Source organism: Oryzias latipes, chromosome 17 (assembly GCF_002234675.1).
Source record: "Oryzias latipes chromosome 17, ASM223467v1".
Lineage (NCBI taxonomy): Eukaryota > Metazoa > Chordata > Actinopteri > Beloniformes > Adrianichthyidae > Oryzias > Oryzias latipes.
In genome coordinates, this window is record NC_019875.2 from 6564941 (window position 1) to 6577119 (window position 12179).

The 12179-nt window shown below is 44.0% G+C and overlaps 1 protein-coding gene across 1 annotated transcript; it reads left to right on the plus strand.

The window, feature by feature from the left end:
- The first annotated feature begins 4109 nt into the window (after positions 1-4109).
- cnn2 (calponin 2) lies at positions 4110-12179 on the plus strand. The gene is made up of 7 exons (XM_004078669.4): positions 4110-4276; positions 6409-6530; positions 6634-6700; positions 8109-8246; positions 8327-8443; positions 10983-11129; positions 11228-12179. Exons 1-7 carry the CDS (start codon positions 4223-4225, stop codon positions 11540-11542), a joined length of 960 nt encoding a protein of 319 aa, XP_004078717.1. The 5' UTR covers positions 4110-4222; the 3' UTR covers positions 11543-12179.

Here is a 12179-nt window from a genome sequence, read left to right on the forward strand (position 1 = left end):
CATGTCATTTTAAAAACTTTAAGAAACTATCTTTTTTCTTTTCTTTTGCTAACATTTGTGTTGGTATTTTTTGGTAATTACTGAGCAGAACAAGATATTGATTTTAAAAAAATCCATCCTTCCATTGTGTGAATCCAGTCGAGTCCCAGTTTGGGTTATGGGGTTGCTGGAGACCCAGTACCCTGCCCTACAGGGTACTGGGTCCCTGCCCTACAGGGTACAGGGTCCCTGCCCCACGGGCTGCAGGGTCTCTGCCCTACAGGGTGCAGGGTCTCTGCCCTACAGGGTACTGGGTCCCTGCCCTACAGAGTACAGGGTCCCTGCCCAACGGGGTGCAGGGTCTCTGCCCTACAGGGTGCAGGGTACAGGATCCCTGCCACACAGGGTACAGGGTCCCTGCCCTACAGGGTGCAGGGTACAGGGTCCCTGCCACACAGGGTACAGGGTCCCTGCCCTACAGGGTGCAGGGTACAGGGTCCCTGCCCCACAGGGTACAGGGTCCCTGCCCTACAGGAAAAGGTCAAGGTACATCCTGGACAGTTGCCAGTCCATTGCAGGGCAACAAAGAGACAAACAACTGGACACTCACATTCACATCTAAGGAGCAAATAATATTAATAATAATGGATTGGATTTATCAGCAATTTTCCAGATCCTCAAAGTTCTTCCAATGTGTCCATTATTCATTCATACTTGGTGATGACAATTTGCCCCTCTGACCATCACCGGGACATTCACACACCTGTGGAGCCACGCTGGAGGCAGGGAGGGTGAAGTGTCTAGCCCAAGGACACAACGATGGTTGACTGGGGGCAGCGGGGATCAAACTGCCGACCCTTTGATCATTGGACGACCTGCTTAACCGCCTGAGCGTCTGCCGCCTATGATTCATGTTTTTGGACTGTTGGAGGAATCCATGGTGCCAGAAAATAGTGTGGATGTATGAGCAAAACATAGAATTTTTACTTTTATCTTTTGGGGTCCCTTGTTCCAAACACCCAAGCTAAGGATCTCAGACCAAGCTGAGCCTCAGCCAGACTGAGTCTTTGGTTTTAGAAAGGCTGACTAGCTTCTCTGACTAATAACTTTATCACATGCATCAGTGGAGCTGTGATTTATGAATCCATCCGAGCACAAGGCCACCAAAAACCTGGCATGTCTGTGAAAAACTGAGGTAACATGGAAATGAATGTGCCTCTGTGATGAAATATGATTTTCAGGAAAACCTTAATAACTGTTTACTTTAACTGACCAAAAAAAAAATGTAAGAGATGAAAGATCTGATTTGTGAACCAATTTGAAGAAATTGAATCTTAAAAAATAAAAGTACATTTTAATCTTTGAATATGGTCAGATCTTTTCATCTGGTGTATTTATGCCTCAGCATCTGTCCAACTCTCACAATAAATATCACAATATCTGTCTTGTGTACATTTTCCATGATAAAGTAAGAGAGTTTCTGATGTGAACATTTTTCTCTACAAAGACTTGCCGTGAGAGTAGTCTTTGATTTTTAGACAAACACTCCTCTCCAGGTCATTAAAAAAAAACAAATGAATCCTAGAAAAGCCTAAAGTGACGCAGTCGTGGCCGATGAAGCAAGTTGTGACAAAGAAAGTTCCAGCTGCTCAGGGAGATGATCTAAGCAGCTGGTTGGGCCTCAGTTCCTGGACCAGTGGGTCTTCTTCTCGGCATGACTGGTATGCAGGGTGGGCCCAGTAGATCACTCCCACTGCTCAGCAATTTGGAAGGTTTTCTTCCATATAAGGAGCTTTCATATAAATCCAGAAAAGAAGGAAACCCAGAGGGGGCGGATCCCAAGACTGAGTGAGGAAAAGTAAATCAAAGAGTACAGAAAAAAAGAAGAGGAAGACCTCTTCTTCCTCGTTGTTTCTAATAAGACTGGGACAGTGTCAAACATTTTCTGTTTGGTCTCCTGAAGGACGGATGTGGTTTTCTGCATTCAGCCGGTCATCCGTTTACAAAAAAGCCTAACAGCATAAACCCACACTTTCTATAGTTATATTGAGTTGAAGAATATTTATTAAAAACAGCAATACTGGCATTTGATCTCCAGGTGAACTAAATTTACAGTTTTTATTTCTCCTCATTGAAGTCTGAAGATTTCAAATGAGTTTATGGGAAACGGTGGCTGAAGCCAGATAACTATAAATACCATCTCTTTTCATTTGAATGACTTTTCCATTAGTTTTGTTCGTCTTTTTAAACAGGCCTGTGTGTCTCCTCTTGTCAGTGGCGGTTCTACCCTGAATTACTCCCCGGGCGAGACCCTCCCCAGGCGCCCCCCCCCCCCCCCCCCCCCCCATGGTCAAAACAGAACTATGTCTTTGTCAACTAACATGTTTTCCGACATGCTCATGTTTTCCGTCTTCAATCCTTTGATTGGCACATTTTTAGTTATGACCTGTTACATTATGTTTTGTCCCCATAGAGTTGCAGTAAATGGTAAATATTCATTTTTAAAACTACCTACAGATTTATGGAAATTCTATTGGCTAAAAATATAACCCAACATTTGTAAAACAAATAAAAAATAAACTTCATATGCTGGCTCAAAATTAACCCCTAAATCCCCAGTTAAATGTCAAAAACACATTGTGAAAACGTTTAGGCTGCCACAAATGATTATTAAATTAATGACCAATCTCAAATTATTTGCCCCATTAGCATCTTATGGCAGCAGCAGCATGCTGTGTAACCATCACAGCTTTTTTAACATTATGAACTAGTATACAACAGCAAAACACAACAAAACCGTTGTGTTACAGCACAGCAGACAGACACATGAATCATAACTAATGTTACAAGTTAAGGCAGAGCAAATTTTTAAGAATAAAATCTAAAAAATCAATAAAAAATGACGCTATTTGCAACATTTGGGCTTGATAGAACGGGCTTGATGCATGTTTTAGAAAAAACATGCATCAAGCTTTGAGGGCTTCCCCTTTTCTTTATCTCTTTTCTCCTCTTCTTCTTTTCTTTTCTTTCTAAATTGGGCACCAGATGGCTTTGACCTTTTCTTCTCCATATTTTAGATGTTTTTGGCGATTGTTTGGCATAAATGTCCTCACGTCACGAAGAAGGCATCAAGTCCGTCGACTGAACCAACTGTCACCTTAGTGACAGCATTGTTTTGTGTTGCCATTTTTTCATTTGGGCATTTCACATAAAATTAACCCAAAAAAGAAGAATATATTTTTTATACCTTTATTAAAATGTAGGTTATAGAATGTCACCTTATGACTGACTTATAAAAAGGTTTTATAAAGTAGATTCAAACCCCCGCCCTTGTCCCCACCTAGCCTCTTAATTTGGAAGCGTCCCACAATTGAACTGATTCCCCGCAGCCCCCCCCCCCCCCCTTTCTTCACACATTTTCAGCAGGAGCGCGTGCAGCTACAGCCAGGGGCGCTGATTCGCTACATTACTTTTATTTTTTTTATCAAGCCCGCGACCGTCGCCTCCTCTGAAAGATGAGCCAGCCAGGGTTTGCGCATGCGCAAACGCGGCGGCGCTCCGTGCTCACCCCGCGCCCCTTCCCTTCTCCTTCTTCACACACATTTGTGTCTACTTCTCAAAGACAGGAGAGCGCAGCTGCGGGGCGGCGGCGCGGCCAGGTTCAGGCTGTTACAAACTCACAAACTGTGACATAAGAAAACCAATAGTGGTGCATATAATATTTTACAAGGGCTGAGCTGCCGGTGCCGCCCCCTTCAGTTTTCCGCCCCAGGCCACCGCCCGGACGGCCCGTGCCTAGAACCGCTACTGCCTCTTGTTCTCAGACACATGGGGCTGTGAAAAGTGCCACTCTAACATTCCTCTCATTTGAATCTCATTGTCCAGTTATTTCAAACTAATGAGTGATGAACTTCCTGTTTCCAGAATATCTCCAAATGTCACTCAAATACCGGCTCCAAAGTGGTTGTCCTGCTTTCCTCGAAAGACTCCAGACTGAACCGGCGACTTGGCGGTTCGGGCTCGCCTGTCCGAACGGACCGTCTGTCTGCGGCAGATAACTCTCTTGACCTGCAGCGGCCATCTTTGAAGCCGAGCGCTCTGATTGGCTGGAAATCGGAAAGGAAGTAAGTAGTTCTCTGAAAAGTTTCATTGGAAGAGAAAGTCTGAACTATTCGACTGTTTCTGCTGAAGAGTCGTAGTTTTTCCAAAACCAAAAAGGGCAAAAAAGCCCAATTTCCTCGCGATGTCCTTCAACAAAGGTCCAGCCTACGGCTTATCGGCAGAAGTGAAAAACAAGGTAATTTGGACGTTTTTGTTTCCGTTTTTCAGCTGAAAACTGTCCGCTTTTCCCGTCTGGTTTCTAACTAAGCCACCATTTTGTTCTCCAAAGACTATGGCACACAAACAGAAATGTTTGGACTTTTCCTTCAGACTTTTTCCACTGATAAAACAGTTGGTTTTCACTTTCAATGTGTTGGACCCGTAAGTTCTGAAGCGGTCGGAGCTGTGCTCGGTGACGGTCCGCGTCCGCTGATCGAAGGGCGTTGTCCGGTGGTTGTCGGGTGTCCCGAAGGAGAAGATACAACCGCGATCTGGTCCGGATCGGTCCAGAAATGACAACCTCGAGCTGGTCAAGACCCTGGTTTGGAACCGTTTTGCTGTTGCGGCTCTGAAATAATGTCCGGAGTGAAAAAAGTTCCGTAAATCAAAATGTGTTTCTTTGCTGATGATATTCGCTCGTATTTAACTATGTCTTGGCCGCACGTAAACCGAAACCCATCCTCCGGTCCGTGCGGCCGGGTAAAAAGTTAAACGGTTTAAAAAAAAAAAAGTTAAAAGTTTCTTTTTTTCTTTTATTAATCGTTCCTTTATCTGATCTGAGGAATGTCACATTAGAAGGTTTTTGTAGACAAAGGTCAGATTAAGGGGTTTTGGTTGACAAACGTCACATCCTTCAGAGGTATTATTGGTTGACAAACGTGACATTAAGATGTTTTGGTTGGCAAACATCAGATTGAAGAGGTTTTGGTTGACAAACGTCACATCGTTGAGAGGTTTTGGTTGACAAACGTCACATCCTTCAGAGGTATTATTGGTTGACAAACGTGACATTGTTAAGATGTTTTCGTTGACATACGTCACATTAAGATGTTTTGGTTGGCAAACATCAGATTGAAGAGGTTTTGGTTGACAAGCTTCACATTAAGAGGTTTTGGTTGACAAGCTTCACATTAAGAGGTTTTGGTTGACAAGCCCTCTTCACATTGACTGGGTCATGGACACTGATGTTATTGAAGAGCTGTAGTGACTTGGTCAACGTTTAGCTAGTCTTTAGCGGTGAAGGTTCTCATTCATGCAGGTGATGTTACTCTGAAGTCTAGTCCTAACAAGCGGACTTCAAATCTTCATGAAAGCGTTTTGCCACTCGTCCAAATGACTTTATTGGTCTGAGCGGTCCAGGGTTCAGTCCCCCACATTCCTGCAGTGGCTCTTTAAAGGGAAACGTGGAAGAGAAAAGCGCCCCCCCCCCCCCCCCCCCCCCCTCCTTCACAGGGTCATTGTGTGTGGTTCTGCTGGAGTTTAGGTCTTTTTTATGTGGTAAATGTGAGACCGCCGCCCGTCTTCTGAGGGAAGAGTTATTAACATACATGTATCCCTTCTCTTTTTTTACAGTCGAAATCTTTGAGATTTAACATTTTGCCGCCAAATGGCGTGGCATCACCATATTGATCTTTAAGGTTTGTTTGGATGTGCCTGACATGGTCACGACCTCTCACATGTTCAATCTGAAAGAGAGGTTGGAGGCCATAGACATTCTTTTTTAACATTACGAGAAGTGCGCATTTGGCGCTGCTGTGGTGTCATTGGTTGGGGGTGGAGTTAGTTATTTTAAAAGGAATTCTTTTTCACCAGACCAAATGGGTTTGGAAACTTTGGTGAGTCTTTTGGTATGTTCAGGTTCAGGGTGGAACTCTGAGAAACGTAGGAAGAAGAAGAATCCTTATGGAAAATGCTTGGAGAGAACATGAAAAGGCAACAAATCCCCGCTGGGATTTGGACCTGGGCCTTCTTGCTTTGAGGCCGGAGTGCTAACCGCTGTGTCACCGTGCAGCCCTATTGTTAAAGAGTACACCTGTAATCCTCCTTCACAGATTTCACCTGTTCCATTTGGTTTTGAGCGGAATACACGGAGGATCGCTGAATCCGATTGTTTGTTTTGGTCTTTCAGGTCTTTCTTCTGGTGTTTTCTGGGCTTTTTCTACCATTTTGAGTGTTTTTTTCCCTTTTTTTTTCTCTCTTTTGATGCTATTACAAAATGGTCTTTGTGAGGCCAAAAGAATTTGGTGTCGTTTGTTTGGATTGGTCTTTGTAGATTGTGATGACTCAAAGTTCCTGTTTTCATTTGCACACCGTTCCTTTTTGGAGCAGATTGCACAGAAGTACGACCTTCAGAAGGAGGAGGAGCTCCGGATCTGGATCCAGGACACCACTGGTTGCTCTATTGATCCAGACTTCCAGAAAGGCTTGAAGAATGGAGTCATTCTGTGCGAGTAAGCAGTATAAGCATTGGATGCTAGGTGCATTAAATCTTACATGTTTTTAAATGTACATTGAGATTTAGAAACTTCAATATTTGTTGACCTGTTTTTTCAGACTTATCAACAAACTGCAGCCGGGTTCTGTGAAAAAAATTAACAAGTCTTCACTGAATTGGCATCAGGTGAGTTTGCTTTGGGTTTTTGGTACAGATCATCAAACAAACGGTCCCTGATGCTACAGATGTTTTGAAGAACTTCCTTTATAACCTTTTAAAGAGTGTCTCACTTTGGAACAAAGTCGATTTCATGTATCAAGAAACTTCCTGTTACTGTTATGTGTTTGTAGGAAACCAGGTTCAAATGTGGAAATCTTCAGACAGCTTAGAAAACTGATCATCTGTGGGGATTTGAATATAGATCTATTAAATATAAATACCAATTTTCAGATGTTTGGATGGATTATATGGTAGAGAGCTGTACCCATTAATCACTAGTCTAGTAGAATTACTACAACTACTGCTACTTTAATGGATAATATTTGTACAAATGTGTTGGACAAAAGTATAACTGGTGGTTTAGGAATGAACGACATGAGTATTCACAACATTTCATCATCAGTGACCAGAAAAGAACGTTTTAACCGCCTCAGCTGTAGGAGAAGCAGTTGGTGTCTTTAGAAGTGACCTGAATGGTTCATGTTAATGATGATGATGATGATGTTTAGCTGTCAGCAGACTGAAAACCACATCTACCCCTTTTCTGGTAGATGTAGTACTTTAGTCCAAACAGTTAATTCCCTATGCAGCAGTCCATCATTTCATGACTCGGCCATCGTGGTGTAGAGCAATCACCTGTGTTGAAAGACCAGCATCACCAAAAGACGTGGTGATTGACCCTCGCTGGCCCACGTCCCAGTGAACATCCAGGGACGCGCATTGACGTGGTTGACGGTTTCAAGTACCTGGGTGTTCACCTCAACAACAAACTGGACTGCTCCACAACACCGATGACCTGGACCGGAAGGGCCAAAGTCGCCTCCGTCTTCTACGGAGACTAAGGTCCTTTGGAGGGGCTCAAATCGTGTTACGACTCTGTGATAGCCCCTGCCTTTCTTTATGCTGTTTTCTGCTGGGAAACGAGCAGCACCGACCAGAACAAGAGACTGAGTAAGCTGGTCAGGAGGGCCAGCTCTGTCCTGGACTGGACTGTGGAGGAGGTGGATGTCGTAGCTCGGATCCATCATGGAGCCGACTGAGGAGCTCCTTCAGAGACAGACACGCGGTGTGGAAACAAGCACATCCGCAGGTCTTTCATTCCCACCGCCATAAGACTCTGTATGAGCAGATCATCAAAATCTGCACAATTATTTCTTCATCTTTACTTCTTTGTTTTGACCCGGTCTCTACTCAGCTGTATTTGTACTGAGCTGTATTTGTACTGAGCTGTATTTGTACTATCAGCTGCCATGATGAGTGAATTTCTCGCTGTAAGATCAAATCCTGTTCATGAATCAAATCCATCCTGTGTGAAGGTAGTGTGGTTCCACAGCTGCCTACACATGACATTAACTTTTGACTTTGTTGATTTTAGCTGGAGAACCTGACCAACTTTATCAAAGCCATCACAGATTATGGTCTCAAGCCTCACGATATCTTTGAAGCCAATGATCTGTTTGAGAACGGCAACATGACCCAGGTCCAGACCACGCTGCTCGCTCTGGCCAGCATGGTGGGTTTTCAGTCGTCTTTAATCTTCAGTGAAGGTTTCATCAACTAACAAAGAATAAAACGAACACTGTTGTTGACTAGGCCAAGACCAAAGGCTGCCATTCGCGGGTGGACATCGGAGTGAAGTATGCTGACAAGCAGCAAAGAATGTTTGACGAGGAGAAGCTAAAGGCGGGACAGTGTGTCATCGGTCTGCAGGTACTCCTGTTTCTCTCTGTCGCTGTCATGAGGTCATCCTTAGCAGCCGCTGTCCGTCACCTGAAGACAGCAGGGCGGGGCATCGCTGCCACAATGCTACATGCATGTCTTCTGACTTTACAAGTTCAGCATCATTTGCTGGTTTACGGTTCTCTCAGATTTTGTGCTCCATACTCTGACTTTTACTATGAAGGCGTTTCCAGCTTCTATCCCGACTTCTTATCCAGTGACACAACATACATGTCGGTCTCTAAGGTACCGTCATGTGCCTTAAAGCCTGCTAGCTTCAGTGTCGCAGACTGACACTTTTTCCCTCCACTCCTTATGGCAGTCTGTTCTGGGGAATTCTGCAGGTTTTATCACGACACAAGCAGCTTCAAATGTCACTGGATCAAAACGCTACCACAATATCCAGCCCTTATAGGGCTAGGGGGGCTTGAGCACCCGCCCCTACTGTCTCGCAACAAAACGTCTCCAAGGGTGAGATGCAAAAGAGAATTTAGCTGTGAGTCCAACATGGAACCAGAGTCACATTGGATCCAGCTGTAAGGAACTGGAGGAGCCAAAATGCAGGAAACGGTCTTGAAGGCAGAAACGTGACCATTTAATGGACTCAAACAGGACACAGTTGTAGGACGTCTGTGTTACCGTCTGGATTGTTTATTCATGGTTAATTTTTCTGCAGCACATTGTGCCAACAGAAAGAGCTCCAGTGTTTCACTGCTTTGTCTTCAAAGTCTATGATAAAGTGAGCAAACTCATGTTGACAATCATTTGTTTACATGAAAAATGACATTTGTACCACTTTCACCTTCAGTAGCTGAGTATTTCTCTATTAGTAGTTTATTTGAACATTTTACTTAGTTTCCTTATTGGTTAAAGGACAAAATGTGTTTTTACTGCCCTTCTCCAACTTTGAGCCCCTGACCCTCTAAAATCCTGTGCACGTCCCTGTACAGCTCTGTCACGAGTGTGGATAAATATGACATGAAGAGAACTCCATGAAGAATAATTGAATCCTTTTGTAATGGAATCTCATTTACACATTTATCAAAGAACAAATTTACATACCGTAATTTCCGGACTACAAGCCGCTCCTTTTTTCCTGCGCTCACAGCCCTGCGGCTTATTCTGTGACGCGGCTAATTTATGGATTTGATTGGCGGCCGCCATGTACGTACATTCGGGTTCGGTGAATGGTTTTGTATGCGCCATCCACCACCAAGCACAAGTCATTTTTTTTAACACACCTCCGGGCAGCCAAACAGCATGGAGGTCACTTCAGGTCTTAGACACTTCAGTCATGGTTCAACAAAAAGAAACACGCATGCCCGGCCGCATCCCAGAATCCTTTGGTGCCATTAGACCCAACGTGCACTTGATCGCCGCTACAATATGATAAAGCTTTCAAGTTAAAAGCAATCGTTAAAAGCAGCGTGAAAAAATCCCCCATCAGTAAATGGAAATGCCGGTCAGCTGCGTGACGGAGAGAACAGCGCATGCTCAGAAGTGTATTTACCTCTGAGTCATAGTGACTCGGCTGGCTGCACGTAAATATGTGGGAATAACATCAGCCTTTATTTTGTCGGGACACGACTGGAAACACAAATCCATTTGGTCGTTTTTTACGGTTTCTGACTGAGCGGAATTTTGCATTGAAAAGCTCACAGCCGCCGTGTGAGCTTTTCGGATAGGAAGGGGAGACAAGGAGCCCGCTTGGCGAGCGCGGAGCGCAGAGGCGTCCGGGGAGCAACAAGTGTTTGTTGTGAAAGGAAGCTTCTGACGAACGCGCGTATCGCGCTGAGGCGCGCGCTATTTTACTGATGTTTTTTAACCAGCCCCGTTAGTACCATAATGCTGCCGCGACACAAGCGGAAGGAGAGCTGTTCCTTTTCACCCCTCCATGCACTGCTGCTCCTTGCTCATTCTTAAACACGAACAACAGTGTGGCGAGCCGGGCGTTGGCCCCGCCTTTAGCCCCTAAGACTCATGGGAAATGGGGGATCGCGGATGTAAATTTCCTCATCATAACTGAGGGATGTAATGTTGATTATATGGTTACTGTTAGTAATTTTATGTATGATACCTAGTTTGTCAATAAGTAAAAAAAAAAAAAAAAAAAAATCAAATAAAAAAACCCATATCTGAGGAACTTGTGAACAGAATAGAGGTCCATGCTGTTTCAGATGTGGGTGTAATTAGATACATGAGCTTGAGACAAGGCCAGTACCTGCCCACAGTGTGGTAATGAGCCATGCACACTCGGGTAGTCAGGACGCGCTTTGTCGAGGCAGCGGCTTGTATACTGATGCGGCTTGTGTATGTACAAAAGTATTTAAGCACGTTAAAATAGGTGGGTGCGGCTTGTAATCGGGTGCGCTTTATAACCCGGAATTTACGGTACTTTTCCCAAATAAGATTGCCAGCAGAAAAGGCCTTTTTAAATCATCATTAAGTTGTGGTATCACACTAAGAACCTAGGTCGTGTGGCAGCAGGACCATGCAGCACAGTTAACCGAAGGAATGTCTCTGTTGACAGATGGGGACAAACAAATGTGCCAGTCAAGCAGGTATGAATGCATACGGCACCAGGAGACACTTGTATGACCCCAAAGCTCACATTCAGCCTCCCATGGACAACACAACCATCAGTCTTCAGATGGGAACCAACAAGGGGGCGAGTCAGGTAATGGAAAACCGTTTCCGAACCACGTTGAGAAACACGTGCAGCAAAACAGCCAATGAGGAAGGTCGAGATCATTTTGTCTTTTATCCATTACACAGGCTGGAATGACGGCTCCTGGAACACGACGGGCCATTTATGACCAGAAACTGGGAACAGACAAGTGCGACAACAGCACCATGTCTCTGCAGATGGGGTTCAGCCAAGGAGCTAACCAGAGCGGGCAGAACTTTGGCCTAGGAAGGCAGATCTATGATGCCAAGTACTGTCCTAAGGCTGGAGAGCTGGCAGAGGATCAAAATGGAGCTGGCAGCAGCCGCGACTACATTCCTGACTACCAAGATGAGGGTTACCAGGGATACCATGAGGAAGAACAGGTGTACCAAGAGGAGGGTACAGATTATCAAGGCATGTGAAGGTGACACTTAACCCAGTAAAGCCTCAAGGATGACTTGGTTGGTTTTATAGCCATGGGATCTGTTTTTAATTTCAACATCTGTTTTTAGTAATGAAACAACAGATTTGGGATCAACAATAGGACTTCCACATTCCTTTTAGATGTACATTAAATGTGACCATCATGCTAGTTCCTGTCTAGTGTTTATTTTAGAAAATGTTAACCATAAGAAGAGAAAGCTTTTTATAAACCTTAATATCCTGAAAGACCGTGTATTTTTTTGGTTTTAATGTTTTGATACCTCTTTAATTTCTTCAGTATTATTCTGTAACGTATAGTAAACACATCTGAAGATTTGGACAAAAGGAAAACTGCATAAGAAAATATTTGCCATTGCTGGGAATGTTCATCATCCATTAGTTTCCCTGTTGGTGGAAACGTTCCAGGTGCGCCGTGCTCGGTTTAAGTTTCGGTTCAAATACAAGGAAATATTTGAACCCATGTGATTATTATTTATGGATGCTGTTTTTTTTTAAGGGGAACAATTTTGTATTTGTATTGGAACAACATTTGATGTAAGAATGTGGTTTTTTTTCTTGTCTGCCCATATGAAACCCATCAGTGTGTCGATTCAAATAAAGTTGTGCGCATTATCA

What these genes read in the sequence shown, in the direction of transcription:
- cnn2 (XM_004078669.4), top strand. Translation starts at nt 4,223, where the DNA reads ATGTCCTTCAACAAAGGTCCAGCCTACGGCTTATCGGCAGAAGTGAAA. An exon ending in AATGGAGTCATTCTGTGCGA is followed by an intron (nt 6,531 to 6,633) that starts GTAAGCAGTATA and finishes CTGTTTTTTCAG; the next exon opens with ACTTATCAACAAACTGCAGC. An exon ending in TGCTCGCTCTGGCCAGCATG is followed by an intron (nt 8,247 to 8,326) that starts GTGGGTTTTCAG and finishes GTTGTTGACTAG; the next exon opens with GCCAAGACCAAAGGCTGCCA.